General features: G+C 40.1%; 2 protein-coding genes across 2 annotated transcripts in view; both read left to right on the plus strand.

The window, feature by feature from the left end:
* The first annotated feature begins 68 nt into the window (after positions 1 to 68).
* Positions 69 to 7,145, plus strand: lmf1 (lipase maturation factor 1). Its single transcript, XM_058061845.1, has 11 exons — positions 69 to 341; positions 937 to 1,246; positions 1,323 to 1,333; positions 1,570 to 1,718; positions 1,821 to 1,886; positions 1,962 to 2,129; positions 2,207 to 2,387; positions 2,602 to 2,755; positions 2,943 to 3,126; positions 3,321 to 3,433; positions 3,915 to 7,145. Exons 1-11 carry the CDS (start codon positions 131 to 133, stop codon positions 4,102 to 4,104), a joined length of 1,737 nt encoding a protein of 578 aa, XP_057917828.1. The 5' UTR covers positions 69 to 130; the 3' UTR covers positions 4,105 to 7,145.
* An 854-nt stretch (positions 7,146 to 7,999) lies between these two features.
* The window catches only part of LOC131109648 (ras-related protein Rab-26-like), a 30,185-nt gene continuing 13,963 nt past the window's right edge, over positions 8,000 to 24,221 (plus strand). The window contains exons 1-5 of the mRNA XM_058061873.1: positions 8,000 to 8,063; positions 8,281 to 8,458; positions 10,111 to 10,221; positions 22,036 to 22,077; positions 24,079 to 24,145. Of these exons, the coding sequence (XP_057917856.1) occupies positions 8,002 to 8,063; positions 8,281 to 8,458; positions 10,111 to 10,221; positions 22,036 to 22,077; positions 24,079 to 24,145 (460 nt within the window). The 5' untranslated portion in view covers positions 8,000 to 8,001. The remainder of the gene's footprint in view (positions 8,064 to 8,280; positions 8,459 to 10,110; positions 10,222 to 22,035; positions 22,078 to 24,078; positions 24,146 to 24,221) is intronic.

Below are 24,221 nucleotides of genomic sequence, written 5' to 3' on the forward strand. Positions count from 1 at the left end.
GCACAACAACACAAACATATTTCAAAAAAATAACCTGAAAGGACGTGAAAATTTGTGATATTTCTATCCATCCCTCCATGCTACTCACTTCCGCCTGTTTGGTCACGTGACTGCGTGACGCAAAACAAACATGGCGGCTTCCAGTGGGAAAAGTGGCGCGTCTGTGAGAAGAAGGCGTCTGCAAGGTGGTCCAACGGAAGCAAAGTCTACAGACAACAGCAGAAAAGATGCCGCAGACACTGACGAAAGTGGCGACGAGGAAAAGAAGCTCCAATCTTTACAAACGGGGACTTTCTGGCTTACTCGTATTGTGCTGCTGCGCTCCGTTGCCTTTATTTACTGTAAGTACACTGACCTGACAGGAAATACTGTCCATGACTCACAGTATCAGGATCTTTTGACGGCTCCTATGCTTCTGTTTTTACTTTAAATGTATATGAACACCAATCAAATCAATTAATAATAATTAGATTTGACGTTAGCATGTTACAAATATACTTACTGGACTGATTGGGAAGGAGCATAAGCACAGAAATGTCCAAAGGCTCCAAACACAGAAGTTGCCCAGACACCATAAACACACATTAGCCGCAATATCATACAATGTTATTTAGTAACTGATTTACACAGATATTGTTTGCATTACAATGTGACCAATGTCAAAGTAGCCAACTAAAAAAATACCTTTTCATTCTGCCCCTTCAAAAGTCAGCCAACTTTCTTCTGGGCATCCCTCTCATGTCTTATGACACTGACATCCCACAGGTATGGCTCCCCTGGTAGCCATTTGTTTGTGCTCTAAAGTCTTTCTGAAGCTGTGCTCAGCAACACAAAAAATGCTTGTTTTCCTGATACACTGCATCAAAATCAATTGTGAATGTTGCCATATTCCTGTCATCAAATTCAAGAATTTCCCAATCTCTTTTTTTTCTCTAGTTGTCGCTTTCAGTGTTGCATACAACCAGAATAAACAGCTGATAGGCGAAAACGGACTGATGCCCTGCAAGAGCTACCTCAATAACGTCAAGCGCTACGTGGGGGGAAAGATAGGCATGGCTGCCCTGGCGTACACCCCCTCGATCCTCTGGTTATTGGACTGGAACAATATGAACGGCAACCTAGATGGCATTGCCCTGTTGGGGATGGTGCTGTCCGTGTTTGTTCTGGTGACGGGAATGGCCAATATGGTGATCATGGTGACTTTGTGGGTGCTATACCACTCCCTGGTTAATGTGGGACAACTGTGGTAAGTTTTGAATGTGCACATATGTTTTCATTAGGTTACACAATGGAATATTTACTTTAGTTTTTTGTCTCTGTAGGTACTCCTTTGGTAAGTGAGCCTGGTGGTGCCATCCAATTATCTCCCAGATATAGTATTTTTCCTTTTTCTGTTAATTCCAGGGCTATGATATGATAACACAAATTGAATAATGTTAATTGCCGACTTGGTTACAGTCCTGTATGTACCTTACAATATAATATAATACAATTTATATTTACAGTATAAACAGTGGATAGATAATGCATCTTATTGCCTTATGATGATTATCAACACTGCATTTCCAGGCTGGGAGAGTCAGCTGTTAGAAACTGGATTTTTGGCCATTTTTCTATGTCCAGTGTGGACTCTGTCTCAAGTACCCCGCCACTGTCCCCCGTCCCTCATCTGCATCTGGACCTTCAGGTGGCTCATTGTCCGTATCATGCTTGGAGCTGTGAGTAAAACTGTCCTCCCTGCCCAAGTTCTCACCACTGAATGTATATATCATAACTGCTTTATGATATTACAAACGTTGAGGTGTGTGTATATATTTCAGGGCCTAATTAAAATTAGAGGGGACAAATGTTGGAGGGACCTCACTTGCATGGATTATCACTATGAGGTACGAGGTGGATTTTATTTTGTATGATGTCATATAAAATGGTGGAAAATGTAAAATGGTACAGTGTTTTTGCAGACACAGCCTGTTCCTAACCCCATGTCATACTACATGCATCGCTCCCCTTGGTGGTTCCATCGCTTTGAGACATTGTCCAACCACTTCATTGAGCTCATCGTCCCATTCTTCACCTTCCTGGGCAGGCGGATGTGTATCGCCAATGGTGTGATTCAGATTCTATTTCAGGTAACACAAAAATCAACCACAAAAATATCTGGTTCCTAAAGGTCACCAGTTCTCTGCTCTGTCTTTTTGGGTTCTAGGCCACTCTGATTGTGAGTGGGAATCTGAGTTTCCTCAACTGGTTGACCATTGTTCCAAGTCTGGCCTGTTTTGACGATGCATCATTGGGCTTCTTGTTTGGCTCTAGAAGTGGAGCTAAGGAAAAGGTGCTGGAGATTCAGAATGAGGACCAACAAGGACAAAGCCCCAAACCCACCAGAGGTACTCAAGCTGCTGTTCATGGTGCTCAATCAGTAGGCCAGACTTACCACAAATAATGTGGAATTTTTACTCATCTCAATATAGTAATGGCTTATATAAAGTATCTGCATTAAAAACAATAGCAACCGCCCTTTTGCGATAATGCATGTTAGTGCCTTTTGAAATGATTCATTTACTTACTAATTTCTTCTTGTCTCTCTTTTTTGTGTGTCAGGGATGCGGATTCGTCAGGTGGTCAACATATCTTTGGGCATTCTGATTGGCTGCCTGAGTGTTCCGGTGCTGATGAATTTGCTGAGTCCCAGACAGGTGATGAACACGTCTTTTGACCCGCTGCGCATCGTCAATACATACGGGGCCTTTGGCAGGTACACTCACTGGTTTTATTCTTTCATTACATCTTTCAGCAAGGTTTGTGTAAAACGTGGTGACAGATATTGAAATCATAAATTACATGAAATGGGTTGATGACAGTTTGAGGGCATCTCCTATTTGAGGCACACTTTCAAGCATCAGTTTGACCTGTTGATCTTAATGCGACTCCCTACTTAACAGCATTACCAAGGAGCGCACGGAGGTGATTTTCCAAGGCACTCTGAGTAAGGATCCCAAAGACCCAGAGGCGGTTTGGGAGGAGTACCAGTTCTTGTGTAAGCCGGGAGACGTGTACCGTCGGCCGTGCCTCATTTCCCCATATCACTACCGCTTGGACTGGCTCATGTGGTTCGCTGCCTTCCAGGTGGGATACTAGACATCAACAGTTTGAGGAGATGATGTATGTAAAACACATTCATTGTGGTGTACAGTACATTTTACTTTGTCATCATTTAGTGTACTTACTGTTTGGACCACTCAGAGTTAATATTAATTATATTTTACACACAAAAAAATGTCATCTTCATTAAAAAAACATATGTTTGACTTTCCACATAGACCTATGAGCAGAGTGAGTGGGTCATTCACATAGCAGGGCGCCTGCTAGCAAATGATAGCACAGTCCTCTCCCTGCTGGACCACAACCCCTTCAAGGACACAGGTGTCCCCAGGTAAGCGTATACTTTTTTCAAGAGTGCATTTTTCAGTGTTAACATAACCAATCGTATTCATTAACAAACCCTTGTATTTGGAAGTTAAAGGGGACCAATTATGCTCCCATAGAACTGCTACACATGCACATAGAAAACTCTCTAGATCTTCCAGAATCTACACCTATTCCAGCTGTATTTCCTTGGATTTTCAAAACGGTCTATTTTAATTTATTCCACCCACGTCCTGCCTCCGGCTCACTTCCAAATATGCAAAACTCATTATCTGAAACATCGTTTAACACGAGAATAAAACATTTATAGGTCATAAAAGTGGAAAAAGCATAATAGGTCCCCTTAAACACTTAAAGACTATGTTATGCAAAGGTCATGCAACTCCAGTGCCCATCATTGTCCATTTCCCCTGTTTAACATCACCTTTACCAACAAATAGGATGAGTATTAGTTCCTTGTGACACAATTGTCTTTTTCCATGTCTCAGATGGGTTCGAGGGGAACATTTCAAATACAAATTCAGCCAACCCGGCAGTGCGCAAGCATCTGAGGGTAAGTGGTGGCTGAGAAAACGCATCGGTGCCTACTTCCCTCCTGTGGACTTGGAAGGACTCAGGGGCTACTTCCAGTCCAGGAACTGGCCCCACCCACATACAATACCAACAAAGAGGACCTGAGCACATATCTAACATAAGTCCCACTTGGAGGACAACAGAGACTGAATGACACATTTACCAGTACCTGTACCAGTACTGTTATGGGGGCCAACGGTAGACATGTGATCAACATGATGCCATCTTGTGCCGCTACTACTTTCAGAATGAAACAAGGAGATGTGCTGCTTTGCTGTTGCACGTTTCTTCGTGCACTGCATGTGATTTTTATTTTCCACATGTAATCATGTGTTTGTGCTTTGTAAATAAATTACAATCGGGGTGTGTTATCACATCACTTTTCACTTAGTGCAGTAGTACAGTATTGAACTTGTCATGCTACTATAATTACATTGATTACACTGGGGAACAATATTTTTTCAACTTTCTGTTGCATTGGATTTTTTAACTGATTCTGAATGATTTTTAGGTGCTGATTTCAAATCTGAAATTAGTTTTTCTCCATAAGCTCTAGTTTTCATGCAATTTGAGATAGATGAAATAGTCTAAATATATGAACTTACGTAACCCAAATCTATGCGTTTTGAGATTATATACATAGATTCCATTCCTGTTCCAGTTTTCAAAGGTTTGCCTTCATTAAACGATAAAGACATTGGACATGATACGAACGAGGAAGACAGTTGTGACAATGAATTGCCAGAAACTGATCCGAGGAATGTTCTTCAGAGACTGAATCTCCCCCAGTCCCCAAGCCTCTTCCCCAAACTGAACTGAATGACTTAGTTCGGGATTTAGGTCTTTCAAAGAAAGCAGCTGAGCTTTTGGCATCAAGATTACAAGGCAAAAATCTTGTTGATCACACTGTTAAAGTGTCATATTACAGAAAGCGCGACCAGCTTTTTGTGACCTTCTTTTCTGAAGACAGACAGTTTGTTTACTGCCATGATATCCCAGGTCTTCTCAAAGAACTGGGTGTTCCTCACTATGATCCAACTGAATGGCGGCTCTTTATAGACAGTTCTAAACGCAGTCTCAAATGTGTTCTTTTGCATAATGGCAATGTTTACGGGGCAGTGCCTGTAGGTCATTCAGTTCATCTGCGGGAAGACTATGATGACATCAGAATGGTCATGGAATTCTTAAAATATCGTGAGCACAACTGGATCATTTGTGTAGACTTGAAAATGGTAAACTTCCTTCTTGGTCAACAGAAAGGTTTCACCAAGTTTTCATGTTTCCTCTGCATGTGGGACAGTCGAGCACGAGACAGACACTGGGTCCAGAAGGACTGGCCTGTTCGTGAAACCCTTGAAGCAGGCATGCCAAATATCACACATGACCCAATTGTTGACAGAGATAGGATCATCTTTCCTCCTCTGCACATCAAACTAAGTTTGATGAAACAATTTGTCAAGGCACTGGATACCGAAGGTGAATGTTGTCGTTCGAGAAGATCAAAGCAGGTGTGTTTGATGGCCCACAGATTCGAACCCTCATTCGTGATGATCAGTTTGTTGCCAAGATGACCGCCTTGGAGAGGGCAGCATGGTTATCCTTTGTGGCAGTCGCTTAGAACTTCCTTGGAAACAACAAGGCAGAGAACTACAATGAACTTGTGAACAGAATGCTCCTCGCTTTTCGTGCTCTCAGGTGCAACATGAGCATCAAGCTTCATTTCTTGAACAGCCACCTTGACCAGTTCCCTGAAAACCTGGGGGCTGTGAGTGACGAACAAGGAGAGCGGTTCCACCAAGACCTAAAGATCATGGAAGAACGCTACCAAGGTCGCTGGGACAAAAGTATGATGGCCGACTACTGCTGGAGTATTAAACGAGATTGCCCAGATGAAGTGTACAAACGCAAAAGTTACAAACGCAAATTCCTGCCTGACTAAAATACTGTACTGACAGAAAGTGATAAGCGTTATTAGCTGTGATTGACTCTTATCTGAAGAACGTTGTAAATTATGCTTATTTCACGTTGCGATAAAGACTGTTTTCTGAGAAACGCTTCCAGAAAAACATATGGCACTTCTAACAATGGTGTACTTTAATCTAAAATCACATTTTAATGTTCTGTTTCTTTTGCCTTGTTAAATATACTGATTTGTGGCTGACATTGCAATATCCTATAATAATGCTCGATTTTTTTCTATTTTTAATAAAAATTAAAGATTGCATAAAATCTGTAGCTTGCAGAAAAAAACTAACTTCAGATTTGAACTCAGCACACTTAAATTGACTAAAAACAAGTCTTACTTTAAATGCAACATTTTGAGTGTTCCCCAGTGTTATGTTTAGATGCAGAGTGCTGGCAAAATGGGAAGCAATTCATTGTAATATCCAACAAAGACCAATAGATGGTGCTCAAGATTAGCAAGCAATATTAGGCACCCTTTCAGGGTTTTGTCCTTTTGCACCCAATTTATCTTTATAATATAATATACTGTACAAATGCCTTTTGTAATTTTATATTTAAAAAATTGCCTAAAGTAACTGCAGTGAATGGTGTCATGCCAGAAGCTCCTTTTGTTACAGCTCTCTTTTACCAACCAATAAAGCACAGTCTGCCTAAAATTCTACACATTACTGCATTTCAGTCAGAGTACAGTAGATATAAGTGTAGAATGTGGCATCCCCACTACACAGGAAACAAATACCGATGGTGCAAAGTTTAAACTTAAATGTTGAGTCACAGTAAAGCACGTTTTATTGGCTTGCTGGTATGTTTTAACATCATTTGTCCATTCTTCACTAGCATTTTTTCAAGTCCCTCCAGGAAATCATGCATAATCTCACCATACTTAAAAAGTTGAAGTTAACTTTTCTTTCTGAGTGTCTGCCTCTGAATATTCACTTGTGTACTCATTTCCGCCTGTATAGTGCGGCTTTGAATATAATGCAAAAATAGTAAATTATCCTACTTTGCTTGGGCTTCTTTCAATTTCATGGTGTGTTTTGTGAACCTGTGCACAATACCCAGAAGTAACCATTCAACAGAGCACGAAGGCGGTGCGTCCTTGGGTTTGTTTACGCTGCAATGACGCACTTTGAATTAGGAGTGACTGCTAAAACTAAAGTGCACCTTGAAAGACAGAGGTTTTATGACAAGTCAAATCTCAAGTCTTTTTTTCAAAAATTAACTCATGAATGGTTGCTGTTTCGTGGTAGACTATAGTCTATAATTTGTCAAAACTAATTGAAATACAAGTGATATGTAGTATTCTGGTCACTTGGCGGCAGTAATGACAAAACATTGAGACATGAGAGAGTGGGGAAAAAAACATTCTCCTCCCATTTCGTGTGGAAGTGGTAAGTTTTTGGCTTAAGTTCATTCATTCATTCATTTTCTACCGCTTTTTCCTCACGAGGGTCGCGGGGGGTGGTGGAGCCTATCCCAGCTGTCTTTGGACGAGAGGCAGGGTACACCCTGGTCTGGTCGCCAGTCAATCACAGGGCACATATAGACAAACAACCATTCACACTCACATTCATACCTATGGACAATTTGGAGTCGCCAATTAACCTAGCATGTTTTTGGAATGTGGGAGGAAACCGGAGTACCTGGAATTGAACCCTAGTCTCCTCGCTGTGAGGTCTGCGCGCTAACCACTATACCGCTGTGCCGCCCGGCTTAAGTTTAACAGAAATAAATTTGAGGCTAACTGGTTAGCTTGCTAACTTGATAGTAGTAGCATTAATAGTAACTTCTATGTAGTGGCTTCCACTCATTTATTACATTAATTTATAGTGGTTGGCTATGGAACCAATTAACGTGATAAACGAGGGACAATTGTAGTGCTGTGATTGGGTGAAGTTCTAATCTTAAATATTGCTAATACAGCTCCAATATGCAGTATATATAAATATGTTGCTAATTGATTAGGCAGATGTTAAACGTCGGTGGATGTTAAGGCAAGGTTTGCGTGGACTTTCCCTTTAAAGCTGCAGGAAGACCATGCCGTCTGTTCACTCCAATAAGCAGCAGCAGGGAGGAGGGAGAGCTGTTTACGTTATCAAGTACATCCCGCTTTCACAGTCGCTTTGCAGCCACAGAGATAGTATTTTACATTTTTTTATTTGGTAATATTAATACCACTTGTGTATCCGCCGCAATGATTTAGTGTAAACTTCCTTATTTTAAAGCCAGCACCAACTCGTTGAGAGATTCGCAGCCTCGTTTTTGTTTACTTTTCTTGTTTCCTTTTCACATGCTGTTAACTCCACTTGTTACCAGAGCCATGTCCAGGAAGAAGGCAAAGGGCAAAGGCATCTCCAAGAGTCCCAAAGGGTCGCCGAGCAGCGGGAGGACGGGGAAGGGACTGGCCGCCGGTGCCTCACCGACCTCGGGTCTTGTTTACCCCAGCAGACCATCCATCAGCGGCAGCGGGGAGTTTTATGATATCGCATTCAAGGTAAGTGGAGCCACCAATCACGAAAAAAACACTTTCTTTCGATTATGTTAGTGTTAATATAAATGCTTAAGTTGAAACGTTGAGTTTACTCCGGAGTGGGCGATACTGCAAATTTCGGTATCGATCCGATACCAAGTAAATACAATGATTGTATATCGACATGGATACTTATACATGGATCAACTAAAATATATGTTTAAACAATTTAAAAACAAAGTCGATATCGACAAAAAGATAACATTTTCTTTTATTACATGCTATTAATTGAGCGAAACAAAGTCAGTACTGTAGTATCAATACGGCAATATCAACTATGTAACTATATGATGAACACAACAATGTTTTAGTAAGTAATAAAGAGGAAAAATGTTGATCTTATCACAGCAGTATTGATACATTATCACTATCGATACAATATCGATTCACTCACAGAAAGCGGTTTTGAGTTTGTTATGGTTTTCATTAAAGCATCCCACCAACCGTGGGATCATTTACACCGAGTCTATATATGCAAACTCCCGCCACGCATGGCCGCCAGTATTCATTTCACACTTTGATTAACACCTGTGGAAGTACTACCGCAATATCCAAATCTTATTGTTTGGCTTCATCAAATTAAATTCAATGGACTGTCACATCCAAGTGTATTGCTGCCAACAGAATAACAAATTAGAAAATGAGTAACACACGCAACCCACCAGACATAAACTTAGGAAATCTAATTCTAAACGAGTGCTAATTATAACAAGACACGAGTCATGTTATCAGGGGGACAAGTTAGGACAATCCAAATAAAATAGGCACCAACGACAGTACCATTTTGCTATCTGGGTTGAGATTTTTTTCTTCAGAATTTAGTCAGAAAACCATCAAAAACAATCTTTTTTTTCTAAAAAGAAATAATTCAACATGATTTGTTTCCAAAGTATTCATATTACTTCAAATCTTTTCAGAAAGATGAAACTTTCAGCCAGTCTGGTCCTCCTCCGTCCATCTTCTATGCAGCTTATCGTCACTCGGGTCGCTATAGTCAGCTCCTCCCTTCATGGATAATAATGGAGGCTGTGCTGAAGAGCCTTTTGCTCTATAACTTATTGAAGGTAGCCAAAGAAATCTCCCAACAAAGCAGCGATTCACGGTACGCCTTTCTTCTTAGAACTAAATGACTCGAAAAAGTCTGCATACTTCTTACTGAACTCGAATCATTTTACTTTAGTAAAAAATGAGTCACCTGAGTTACCTGTCACAGTTGGGTGACAGAGACAAATACCCTCGTGTCCCAGTTCCGTAAAAAACTCGGTCAATATAATCTGTGCTATATTGCACCTCTGTTTACAGAATGTTGAGTATGAGCATTTACATGATTGTTTTGGTCTTTGGTTAGATCAGACCATCCCTGCCTGGTCTTTGTGGAAATCCTGCAATGACATTTTGACAGTGAACATAATGTTCTGCCTGGCTTTCATTGTCCAAGGATGTCCGATAGAGGTGCCCAAGGAGAAGCCTTATCTAAAAGCAAAAGGACAAATGTTTTCTTTTTTTCCAAATACACACTGCAATGTAGCCTCCCCATAATACGTTGTTTTAGGAATCAGTTTATTTCCAACATTGCTTCCCTCTCTCCCACAAACACTTTTGTGCTTGTGTCTCAGGTGATGTTGGTGGGAGATTCAGGTGTTGGAAAGACCTGTCTGCTGGTACGCTTCAAAGATGGAGCCTTTCTTGCTGGGAGCTTCATCTCCACTGTGGGTATTGACTTCAGGGTAGGTTCACGCAACTCAACCCACGTGGATGGACAAGTAAAGTATGAGTAAAAATCTAATCAAACAACACGTACTATCATTGCCGTAACTTGTTGGAGAATGTTTTTTTTTTCTCTTTCAGCAGACAGTCAAGTAAAACAAAGCATTTTGCACTAATTATTTGCCAGAGTCTCTCTTCTAAAAAGAATGATCATTTTGCACTTATGGATTGTGATGAGCGTGTAAATAAAACTAGAAACAGGAGCAAGAGACGAAAAATAGAGTTATCAATTTATTAAAAAGTACAGGCTATTCATCAGCTAATCAAACGTTTAAGACTACAGTCTCAAAAAGTCTAAATCTGTGCTAAAATTAGGCATTTGTGTAATTTTCTGCCAGTTATTCACACTGTCTTGACCTCCTGGTGGCAAAGCCAAAAGGCATCTTGTCTGTGAACGTGGCAAGATGGCTGAGTTCATTAATAAATGTTATTTGGTGTCCCTGCCATTTATAGCTCCGGATAAAAATAATCACACTTTTACATGTTGCAGAACTAGAAGCAGTGACCTGGTTCAGTCCTTTACTGTCTTGTTGCTCCTCTAAGCTAGATCCTTGGAACTGCTGAATCTGACAGGTTTGCAGGGGGTGGGGGGGGGATCCCTAGGAAGCATTCTGATTCATTTTTCCACTGTTACTGTCATCCAGAGTAACTTCTTCCTGTTTATCAAGGTTTATGTGCAAGAAAAAGACACTAGAAGCATATTATCTTACATAGTGCTAACATACTGGGGGTTCTGTCCCCTGTAATCAGCTTGTCAGCTGTATATTACCCCATCTGTCTCTGGAAAACACAGGCAATCAGCGAACAGCATATTAAAGAAGAAAAAAAGGGAAGATACTATCTACAATTTAGGTACCATTAAAACACACAAAGGTTTCCTAACTTCTGCTCTGAATTGCGAATAAAACCAATATTAGCGTACTTTATCTTGAAGGAAATAGTCTCTTTAAGACAATAGAGCAAGTCGAAACCCCATGCTTCATGAATTAGCATTTGCAGAAATTAAGGAATAAAACTGGCACCGTGCTGTGTTATGAATCCCAATTAAATAACATGATGTGCTGATGCTTTGGCTGCTTCAGCACCAAAACAAAGCCTTGAATTAAACTCACAAAAGTTTCACCATATGGAAGGTAACCATTTTTTTCTTGTATCTTTTATCTCTGTGAAGGATATAAAAGTGCTGTTTGAAAAGGTCTGATGAGGATATTGAATGTCGTACTTGACAGGCATTTTCAGCTCATAGACGAGACAAAGATCATCTTTGCACGTCAAGAGCAAAAGAGTATCGTCATTAAATCATCCTCACTATTTATAAAAGCATGTCTTAGTGTCTTTTCTTTTTGCCAGTGATGAAATAAACCCTATGTAGATCCTACACAGATGAAAAGAGCTTTAAATGCAGACTGAAAAAACTGTCTGGAAAAAGGTTTGACACCTTCTTGTTGGGGAGTAATCAGGACCTGATTGGCTAACAAGAGGGTTTGATTGGCAAGAGCAGGTGAAATGAATCAGATGTTGATCAGCACAAGACAGATACTACTACTATTTCTTTAAATACTGTTTATATTTATTGTACATTTAGTCGGAGCGGCTTATCCAGTGGAATTTTAAGGTATTTAAAATAGACAATAGGCACAGATCCTTTTTATGGGACAACACAGAAGAAATGGCACTTTGATAGTTTGTAGTCAACAATAACAACAACAAAAACATTTTGCACTTTTTCCCCTCCTTCCCGTCCTTCATCTTCCGCTACATAGCCAAGGTAGCGATGGTCGAGCGTGATTAGACGGCTTCATCGCTGCACACTCACCATCTGGAGCATTTTCAGTGCAACATCTGCACACCATGTTCCATCGTATTTCATCGCACTCAAAATGCTAAGTGTTAATGTGGAAGTGCAGGATTTGGATCACAGCCCATATCCCTTCCCTTTAGGTAAAATGATGCAAAATAGCAACCATTAAAGAAAGTACTGGTCAGTTCATGGTGAGGCAGGTGTGTGTGTTTGTGTGAGGAAGACAGCTGCTCTTAATGGCACACGTACTGCAAGGCCATTAACGTCTGACTTTAAATATGAAATTAGTTGGCAGGTTTGGAAAAACTGCACTCTTTTTAATAACTTTCAACTTTACACATATAAATATAGAATATATAAATATTGAACTCCATCTTGTGCACCTTGTAGGTTTTCGGGGCAAACCACTTTTTCACACAGGGTTTGGAAGTTTCATTTAAAACCTGCATTTTGTATTCAGTTGTGTTGTCATTGACTAATATTTGAAAATTTTTTGATGATCTGAAATATTTATAATAAAGCCGTATAACTTATGTAAACAATGCACATGTGCAGGCATGTGTGTGCACTGCTTTGTATTGTCATTGAAAGGCTGCAATCAGGCAGATGATGATGGTGTTATCGGCCTTTCTGGCTTTTCAGGCTCCCAGACGTCCCCTCCATTGATCCCTGGAGGCTTTGAATAGTAATGCCGTCATGGTGAGGGCAGATTGTATAGTCAGACTCCAAGCAAATGTTAAAAAAAAAAAAAAAAGATAGTTATGCTCCACTGTCCACTTTGTATTTTTATAGCTGGGGAATGTATTGTCATAGTAACAATGAATAAGCTTCCCAAAGGGAATTGTCTGTCCATTATGATGATGATAACTAGGTCTTTAATCTTATATTAATCTTACACAATAAGAACTATTGTGTCTATTTGCTGTTTACTTCTTTTGTATGCATGTTGATAATGCAAAGGCCATGGATATGTTTAGGTTTTTACACATATATACATACATAGTACATACATACATACATACAATGTGTCCCATAGTGGTTCAATCATGACGTTGATCTTAAAAGGAAAACTGCATTTTTTTTTTAATTTTTGCCATCCTTTGGTTGTTTTAAGCATTCCCGGAACTTCTTTCCCATTTCACATAGCAACATTAGAAGTAAATTCTGTACCTTCTTAGCATTATCTTTGGGTCGCAGCCCGAGGGCGTGGTGCACAGCGCTATTTGGGAGGGTGCGGTGAAACTAGTCGGTAGTCGGCTAGTTGCTGGCTCGTGTGGAGAGGTGTCACTACACACAGTAAAGTAGTTCTTTGGCGGACCAATGTTAATAAGAATACTAATAACGATGTTGCTGTAGCTTGGTTAATATGCAGGTCAAGTATGTCGATTATATGTAAATGAGGTGTTGTTGGCGGCTTTTGGAGGTTTTTTCAGAAGGATTTGTGGGCTGAATAGTTGCATGCATTCTATGCTGCCTCTTGTTAGCTGTTTTTATATGTTTAGAACGCACAGAAACGAGAAAGACGTGTAAATGCACAAAATTATATAGATAATTATGAGCATACAGACTAATTGTGAAGCTATGCAGATGTATAGAGGTATACTTATACACAACATACGAGTGGGTAAGGTCAGAATAAGAAGGAGGAGGGGGGTCTGTGGGGTGAGAGTTTAAAAGGTAGACCACTCTGGGGAAAAAGCTGCTGGTTTTTATTAGCAGTGTCGGAAGGCAAAAAAGGAAACAGGTGTGAGGAGTCCTTGAGGATGCTGAGGGCTCGCTGCAAGCCATGTTTCTTCTCATCATCCTCGATAGCTGGTATAGTGGAGTGTTTATGGTTTTCACCACCCGCTCTAGAGTTTTGCCGTCTGCTACAGCAAAGCTGTTGTGGATGCACACACACAGTAGAAGTTCTTGAGTATCCGTGAGGACATACGGTGCATCTTCAGTCATCTCAGTGAAGTCCCTCGATATGTGGATCCAGGTTGTTGCTGCAGACCCATAGCCATTACATTGATGCGGATTGAACCGTGCTGTTCTTCTTCTTCCTGAAGTCCAGGATGAGCCCCTTAGTATTGGTGGTGTCAAGGTCAAGCAGTAGGTTATTATCCTTGCCATTGTTGCAGCTCATTGTTGTTGCTGGTCAGGTTGATTACTGTTGTATCATCTGGAAACTTTATAATGGATTTGGGTCCAGTCTACAGTCGTAGGTGAAGAGGGCTGGAGTACAGAAATTGACTTAGCACATGGCTCTGTGGTATGCCTGTGTTGAGTATGATGGTGGAGGAGCAGGCATATTTTATTTTTTATTATTATTTTTTTCCACTGTGAACTTAATGCGCTTCCCCGTGGTAATGGCCCTCCTCAATTTTGCCCTGGGTGCCCTGGAAGCCTGTGGATCCCCTGATCTGATACCCGAGGAGCCGCACTTCCTTGTTCATCTCTGGCTTTAAATTTGTTTTGTGTTTCTGTGCAACAATTATTTAAATTAGCTGTTTTGCAGTATAATGAAAACCTCTCACATGAAACATTAGGTTCATTCTTGTGAAAAAAAATATTGACTCAGAACAGAAGAAACAACAGAGCAGATCTTAAGTATAATAATCCATTAATATCCATTGAATCATTTTTTTTGTCTGCACATCTGTTCTCTCTCTGGTGTATGCCAACTAAAAATAAGGCAAACAGATACACAAGGAAAAAAAAGGATCAAACACACTCATGCTAATATGATTCCATGGGACGGGATCACCAGGAGCACAACAGAACCTTATTTCCTCTCCTAACATATCCTACCTAATCCTTTTGCTGTCTCTTCAGCCTTAATTCTCTCTGCTGTAGGTTTTCATTGACTTTCATACTTTTGTATTGCTAATGTGGGTCAATTGATGGTCAAAGGTATCTACAGGGGTTAATGTGTAGTTGTGTATATATCTTAGCTTTTACCTTTTTCCTGCTATATGACGCCATGAGTGTTTGTTGGGCTCCTTGGAGACTGTTGTTATGGACAAATAACCATGACAACCCAACAACTCAATGAATATGTGGAAACCGCATCCAGCAGATTTTTGCTTATTTGGCTGACAGATGGCTTTGTTTTTATTTTTTTCCAGCTTCACGGTCAGAGTTTATCAGCCGAGGATAGGCAAATTTGTGTGAACGCGACGCGACTAAATTTATCCGGTGTTGACAAATCTCAGCATGGGTTTGCGGCAAATATACTAGGCCGTTTGGCCTAAAATTCACTTAGCTTTCCCAGTTCACTGAGCTCAGAATTGGAATCATTCCAATTCAATCACAGTTACCCGCTGAAGGACACAGAGCTGTTGCAGCCAAACAAAATTCCAGTCTACATGTTTTTGAATTTGAAGTACATTACGTAATCCCTCATATTACAGTTCATTACTTCCGCAATATATGTATGCATGTACTGTATATATATATGTATGGATGTACGTACTGTGAGAAGTAAATTACAGTTACAGGTTTTAACATTGTTAGAGCCCTCTACATACAAAATAACACCCCTATAGTCACTGTTACACTCAATACAGTTCTTCCAGTGGTGGTCTTACTAAGCATTACGGTAACATCCATGACCAGTACTACATATGGTTCTGCTCGGACACTGGTTCTGTACAGAGATGACAGTGGATGCATGCAAGAGGAAGAGAGTGTGGAGGATGGATGGCCTGAAGCATGTGCTTGACTTTAAATGAATGAAACAGAGTATCATTCTGGTTATGATCCTTGTGTGACCCGAATGAGGTTAACGGTTTAGATGGATGGCTGGATGGATAGTTTGTTATCATGGTGCAAAATCACATCAAAATGCATTCACCACTGTCATTTGATTTGGACATCGTGTAAATGAAATTAAAAATAGTTGGGGAAAGGGTAAATTAAGAATTAAGAAATCCCAAATTGGTCCACAAGGAGAGACAATATGTTTCTATTGAAGGAATGAACCGCTTCTGGTATGTGTCTCCGACTCTTCACTACTCTTTCACGGTTCACAGAGTCGACTGTAAAGCCTGAAGTCAATTTGATGAGAGCCCCTTGGCAGATATGAAATTAAGATGTGGTGATCTTGATAACAGTCTGTCACAGAGATGATTGCACCGGTCAAAGCCTTTGCCGGGAAAGTCAGTGCACGTATAAAACGGTGTGGAACAGTGAGATTAAAAAACGTATTATAAAGTGAAAAGACGATTGAATACTTGAATATTATACACATTGAGCTGAGTGAATTTTAAATTAACTAACATAAATTCTGCTTCATAGTCGTGTAGTACTGCCCGCCATTGCTTTCCCACCATTGTTACTAACTCAAGGACATGGTGTACAAGTTAAAATGAAAAACCAAACCCATCTTTTACTGTAGCATCTTTATTTGTGTTAAACAAACTGTCAGTCTTATTGTCTTTACTAAACAATATCAAAGCTCCCACAAAGCACTGCAATGTGGTGCAGTGTTCCCTAAGCACGGATAAGGCACACATGGTGGAAAACAGAGAGAGAATTGCTGGTGCTTTGGCACACATCCCTACAGTCCAGTAAGATTTATTGCAGGAATGGGAAATGTCCTTTCCTTATTGTTCAGATAGTCCTGTCAAGTCTACGGCAATAGTAAATGCAGTCTGGGTGGCTATCCCACAGCACACAATCGGATGCTTTTAAATCTACAAAGATTCATTATTTGCAGTAAATTACTTTAAAAGATGCATATTTAAAAAAAAAAAAAAAAGCCAACTTCAAGATTAAAAACATCTTCAATCTAAGTAATTGGTAAGGAAATTGTAATCCTGCTAGGTTCAGCTTTGTGTGGGTAATGGCCGCACATTAGCCCATGTTATGATTATGATTACTATGTTATTATTATGCTTGTGCCTGCTTAAAGATAACATAAACCTGCAACAAAAGCCTGTTGTTCCAGCAATCAAGTCTGGTGCTTGTCAAACTGATCATTTCCTGACACCATGTGACCAGTGTTGAATACTACATCGGCAACGTTTTCTTATTGCCTTGTATTGATGTTTTTATTCATTTAGCCATGTTTTTTTTTGCTTGAAAATGCAAATTTACGCAAAATATACAGAAGACTTGCTTAAGTAAGCATTTTTTTCTTCTTCTGGTAGGCGGAATTCAACACGAAACAGTATGATTTATTACTTAATATATTTGAAAAATTGGAATTGGAACCACAGGGATCGCTAGGGATGACTGTACCTTATTTTTTTTTATTTTTAGTATTGAACAATTTATCTTTGTAGCCAAACAAGGACTCCATTGCTGGCTAAAAGTACTGAAAGCCAAGACAGAGGCAGCTCGATCGGAATAACCTCGACATGTAGAAGTCTTGCTAAGACAACTAAAGCAGGTGTACTTACTGTAGTTCTACACAATATGGTTGCAACATATCTTGCAACATAAGGTGTTATAGTGATAATTTGACTGTGGGAGTTAATCACTATAGAGGAAGAATGCAGAATGGCGGTAGAGGTGTGATCCTAGCAGTGACAGTAATCTTTCTGTAGTGCACAGTAAAATAAAAAAAAAAACAGTGAAGACACAGTCAACTGTGAATCTGTTGTGGGGATTTAAAAAAAAATCTTTACTGAGGTAGGCGTCCGTGAAAAAGAGACGGGAAAGAAGGACTTGGAGATAAGTACAGTACTTCCTGTTGTATTAACCACTGCAATACAAGACTTAGATAAGGACTTTTTATGTGAAAATAGTGACAAAATGCTAGAAAAAAAGGTTTGAACTCAAACGTTTTAACAAGGTTGAGGTTAAACTTTGGTATTCAATCGAAAGATGCGGCTGTGCATAAATGATTACGTAAGTAGGACCCCCCCACACCCCCAAAAAAAAGAAGCGGTAGTGGGGAAAGAAGAGGAACAGAGGGTGAATAATCCAGGATTAGCTGGATTACTACAAGAAGCATAATGTGAGCTGTTCCCAGCCAACCAGAGCAACACAGGAGATTGGGTAGAGGGCACACGGTCTTTCATCGCCAGCTTGCCAGTAGACCATCCCTCCATGCAGTCATTGTTTCACTCATTTGAATTCGACTAGTGAAGTCGAGTATTTTGTTAAAGTTGGTGTGCTTCAGACTTTCTTCTTTGTTTGTTTACTTTGTTTCAAACCGCAGGAGAACTTACAGTTTCATAAATGTCTGAAAAAAACATTCCAAAAACATGTTAGCTTCTTAGGCGACTCCAAATTGTCCATAGGTATGAATGTGAGTGTGAATGGTTGTTTGTCTATATGTGCCCTGTGATTGGCTGGCCACCAGTCCAGGGTGTACCCCGCCTCTACCCCAAAGACAGCTGGGTGCGATGTAGTGAGGGACAACTGTACTCTATTAACAAAAGGCCAAGAGACATCGGGCCCCTGGACCAAACCCCAGGTTTCTTTCATCTTCTCTCATTTCATGGAAAATGTCCGTTATGTTCACATGCAAATTAATGTTGACAGTTGGGGCACATCTTATATTATAACAGACCTAAGATAACACTAAGGATAAGTTATGTTTTCAAAAACTACCCTTCTGAGACCAGTTTTTACACATTTTACGATTTGGTACATGTAATGGTAATGGTAATGGTTTTATTTCATTTCAACATGCATCAGATTACATGATTTAATGATGTTAATGATGATGTAATTACATGATGTAAAAGATTACTTTTACAATCAGTAACTGTGACATTTGTTCACTTCCTGCTTTCCTAATATAGTTAGTTTTTTGTTGTTGTTGTTGTTGTTTTTTTTTTTTTTTTGTCACGTACCGAAATAGGAGGTGATATGACCATACAATGACATAATGGGTACCATAGTAAGTGTCAATATAGTGATATATATAGTACATCATGACTGGTTCAAGACTCTCCATCCATGTATGTATAGGCTTAAATGTGTATTGTAGTTGTTCATGATGAGGAAAAGCTGTGATGTGAAATTTCGAGGCAGGCCAGTAAAACAGGAGTCAGTGTGAATGTGTCTACTGTAATAAGAACATGATTGATTTTCTATTAAGCCTATGAAGTTCTTGCCAAGTTCTTTTAGTTTGACAGTGGCTAAGTGGTGCTCGTGTTAGAGAATTTCAGTTTCACCCTAGGCCACTTAGAAGAAATTACTTTACTCTCTTTTCGAAATTATGGTCTCAGGAACAGCAATGGAAGACATTTGTCTTTGTCCAATGAGGGTCTACGTTGGATGGCCTAAAGAAAGTAGTTTTATTTTATCCTGCAAACACATACGTTTCTTCGCTAGAGTACTTTACACCAGGGGGTCTGCAACCCATCCATCCATTCATTTGGTATGCCGCTTGGGTCGCGGGTGTGCCGGAGCCTATCCCAGCTGTCTTTGAGCAAGAGGCGGGCTACACCCTGGATTGATTGCCCCCCCAATCGCAGTGCACATGGGGTCTGCAACCTTTACAATCAAAAGAGCCATTTTGCACCTCGCCTGCTAAAGAAGCCACTGAACATTTGTTTGACTTGAGTGAATTTGTCACCAATAATAAATGATTCGTACATGAGATAAACATGCAATATTAGCTTTAATTATGGTTTCTTATTTAATTAAGGCAGGTCAAACTACCCTCCACCATTTGGATAGCAGACTAATAGAAGCGGAGTGGAACACTAAAATGCATACCCATAGGCTTGATGAATAACTTAACTTTCCTTTTTTATGTGCCATTTTACAACTTCCCATCCACACGATACATAAGATGTGCCAGAAAAGTAATGGGCCTTCATGTTACTGTATTCTTATTTATTAACGCTCTTCAATTTCAGCGCTGTGTCGATTAATTCTGCCATTGACTCCCATCCCCTGCAAGCTATATATTTCAGCTATTTTCTCTGCTATGACACTTTTATAAAGGTGGAAGAATGATAATATCCATCTACCAGCACCTCCAGCAGCAAACGCAACAGAAGCTGACAAAGCAGTCAGAGAACTCTCGTAGGACTTCATCATAGAACGTTACCTCCAGAGACCTCCGAGCACAAGTTGGCCTACCTAAATCTGTTGTCTGCTCAAGCGAGCGCAATTGTGTATACTCCCAATGTTGTCAGAAATAACCGTTGTATCGTCAGACGTAGGTGACAGTAATTAGATGGGCCCCAGAAGAAGTTTCTCACATCTTTTCGCTCCCGAAAAGAGTTTTGCGGATGTGACTGAATTTAAGCAAGGAGAATTATTGCAGTTTAAGGCAATGCATTCCACTGTGACCAGTTCAAACATTGTGATGCATATTCACAGGTATCACTACGGCACGTTAGACGAGGCTCAAGGGTGTCTTTACAGGGGATAGGCCAAAGATTTACAGCCATCTAACCTCTTTAACGTCGTCATTTGCCCTCCAAAGCTGTCTTTCTGCATGCAGTCTGCTTTGTATTGTGGCTTCACATTCAGGGAATGCCACAAACTTGAAACGATATTGTGCATCCAGACAAAAAATGGGCTTTTCACGCTTGATTTTTCACAGTACAAAAGCAACAGAATCACTCAACCCAAACCGGAATTAAAGAACAAGATGTGTGGTTTGCTTTTTTCAGACAAAAAAAAATAATGGATGTGATAATGGATGTTGTCACAAGCACAAATTTACCAGAAGAATTTTATGATGTCTTTCTGACGCTTGGGTACCATCTGGGCTTTGCAACAGCAGCACTCACTGAGGTTTTTTTTTTTAATTTATTTATTTTTTATTTTTTTATTTGGGCAAATATAGGAAACATTACAGTGCATTTCTTACATCAATCAAAATATAACTTTCCATTATTTAAATTGAACTAAATGGAGATTTAAAACTTGTGAACAATCATGGGAGTTCTTTATCATTGTTTAGACGGGGGAAAAGTGTTTGATCTGTTTTCTATCCCGTTCAGATTTACATATGTTCATGTGTTCAAGTGTCCATCACATTTTTAGTCAGTTTATGATCAACTTTATACGATCGAACTGAAACCATGTACCGCATATTTCTGCCTAGACTTCCTTTTCCCAGGCTAATCCGTCCATGCCAGTTGAGAGACTTGCCCTGATCACCTCCCCTGGGAGGTGTCTGGGAGGCATCCTGACCAGATGCCTGAGCAGCCTCACCTGGTTCATGTGGCTCTACTCCCGGATTTTCCCCGATGACAGTCTTAGGGAGAGCACAGCCACCCTACGGACAAAACACATTTTGGCCGCTTGTACCGTGATCTTGTCCTTTCGGTCACTACCCAATGCATCCGCATCGCTGCAGACGCCTCACCAAATCCCAACCTATCCCAGCTAGCTTTCAGACGTGCTGTTTCGATGCTTTCAGAATTTTGGTGGCACACATTGTAACGGTCGTTGAACTTGCACTTGTAGATTATCAGTACACAATGCAGCTTTCCGTTGGCCTGAAAGTCCCCTGATGTTGGCGAGCAAACCACACAACCAAGTTGCTGAACCTGACACCATCTGGTCGTACCAGGTCCCAGGTCCCAGCCCTGCTCGGCTTCCAAGATCAGACAAGCTCAGACACTGACAGAGGATATTAAATACCTGCTGTTGGCAGACATTGCAAGAATGTTTTGAAGACTCCCAAGAATGGAGGAAAAAAAAGCAAATAATGGATGATACGCTACAGTCATGGCTAAAGGTTTTAGAAGTGACTTATTCTTCAAAAATGGCTTGTTCTTATATAACACATAAAAAAAAAAGTTGAGTCACTTCCCGAACTTTTGGTCAACCTATATATAATATGCCTCTTGCAGTTATTACACAGGTTCTTAGACGTATTCCTTGATAAATGTCTATGGGAGTGTTTGCTTTCAGCATATAAGCATCAATTATGCTGCTTATTTTGCCCCTCTGTTTTTAATAACGTTCTATGCTTGTATATATCTATATTACCGGGACATTTACTTATTCTATGCCAATCTATACATGTGTGTTTTCCGACATCTCTTTTTTGTGTGTGTTGCAGAATAAAGTGATGAACCTTGATGCTGTGAAGGTCAAACTGCAGGTAAGAACAAAAATAGATCCCATGGATCCATCCTGAATCCGAATAGAATGTTCTCTCCATTTAATAAAACCAAACTGTGATGTGTTTTTATTCATTTCTGTGTAAATCTGAAGTTCACCGCTCGCAGTGAAAGGCTGAAGAAGCCAAATCGACACATTAATGAGAGTTTTATTAATGTTTATCAGTGAATTAGCTTCTTCTCTGCTTGAATGAATGCAGAAAGGGATTAGCCAACATTCCATCAACTATTAAACCTGGCTGTTATCAGCAGGGGAACGCAGGCAAGCTGATGATAAATTGTCCATGGTGAAAAGCAGCATTAGATTAAGTCTGACCCAAATTCTCTTTTCTCGTCAGCTCAGTCTTATATTCAAATGCATCTATCAATATCCATTCGTTTTGGGTATTGCAGGAACTATTTCAGAGCAAATTCCAAATGTTATACAGTAAACCTCGGATATATCGGATTCAATTGTTCCCACTGGTTTTGTCCGATATAAGCAAAATCCGTGCAAATGCATATACTGGAAAATGTCCGTTTTACGCATATATCGGATTTATATCCGGTATATGCGTAAATCGGATTTTATCCGTTATAAAAAGGCACTTCCTTGACTATGTTTCCAATGTACCTGGACGCGCAGGCAACGCTGCAAACGCTGCAAATGACGTCGTATAGCGGCCTGTCACGATTCGGCGAATCGGAGCGCCACGATGCGGCCATCCGATATATGCGAGGGAAATTTAATGGAAATGCATTGGAACGGGACTGGAGATTTTGTCCGAAATAGGCGAAATCCGTTATAAAAAATCCGATATATGCAATGAATTTTTATTGGAAATGCATTACAGAAAAATTGGTTCTTTTTTATCTGTCCGTTGTGAGCGAATTTCTGATATATCTGAGTCCGATATATCCGAGGTTTACTGTATCTTAAACCTATTGTGTGGTTTTACAAAAAATGCCAGTGTTACTGGTACTTTAGATAATCATGTCCTTACAGCAGCTCCATGGAGGTCATTAAATAAAAGTACTCAGCAGTGATGTCGGAGGACAGTTATCACTAAACTCTGTCTCAAATTTACTGTGCTTATTTTTACCGCCTCAGTGCACACAGCTTCATCGTTGGAATGCTTATTTCTGTACAGTAAAGTCTCGTTATATCGATATTGTCGGGAGTCGGAAAAAATATCGATATAACCGGACTGTCGATATATCCAATCCTGCGCCGAACTGCATTAAAAGTGGGCAATAATGCACTCGACTCGATTGTTCTATAGTATAGAACAATGTCGAGCAGCTTAAATCAATCTTTGCTTAAGGATTTCAATACCAAAAAAGAACTCGGCTGCTTCTAGTCAACTTTATTTTTCACACTTCCACCACCAGAGCACAGCACACACACCGATTCCCGCACTTCCTGGTTCACAGGTCATGCTCAACCCGCTCCACATAGCTGGCCAAACACATGCCTGCAACAGAAGAACCAACTGCGTTCGTGGTTTCTCTCGTGTGTATAGAATAAAAAGATATCTGAATACAACACAATTAAATACATGTATTTGTACGCTTGTGTCTTCGTTGGAATAGGTGTGTATGCTATGTCAGTTGGTATAACCGGATATCGTACTAACGGAACTAATTATATCATAAAAGACTAGAAATTTGCCGGGAAATGAAAATAGTATCGTAATAAGCAGTAATTCGTTATAACCGATATCGATATAACGAGACTTTACTGTATTTAGATGCTTAATCAAGTGTATACTGAATGGCGAAGGGTGCATTCTTAATATTGGGGTTTGGGGGTGTACTGTTGTTGCACACCTACCCTGTTTGTTTACAAAGTCCCAAATGAGATGTGTTCATTTGCAGGGATGACGTTAGCTATGCTGTAAAACAGACTATTATCATGGGCAAAATGTAACAAATCAGATTGGACGATGAAAATTCTTCAGTATCGACAATCAAAGTGTTGACTTATGTTCTTTTTTTTGTAGATTTGGGACACTGCCGGTCAAGAGCGATTCCGGAGTGTCACCCATGCGTACTATCGTGATGCTCACGGTAAGGAGTCTTTGTTTGTATCCTTTCCCTCAAGGAAGACTTCTCTTCAGACATAATATGTCTATGTTTGACCCGC

Source organism: Doryrhamphus excisus, chromosome 22 (assembly GCF_030265055.1).
Source record: "Doryrhamphus excisus isolate RoL2022-K1 chromosome 22, RoL_Dexc_1.0, whole genome shotgun sequence".
Taxonomy (NCBI): domain Eukaryota; kingdom Metazoa; phylum Chordata; class Actinopteri; order Syngnathiformes; family Syngnathidae; genus Doryrhamphus; species Doryrhamphus excisus.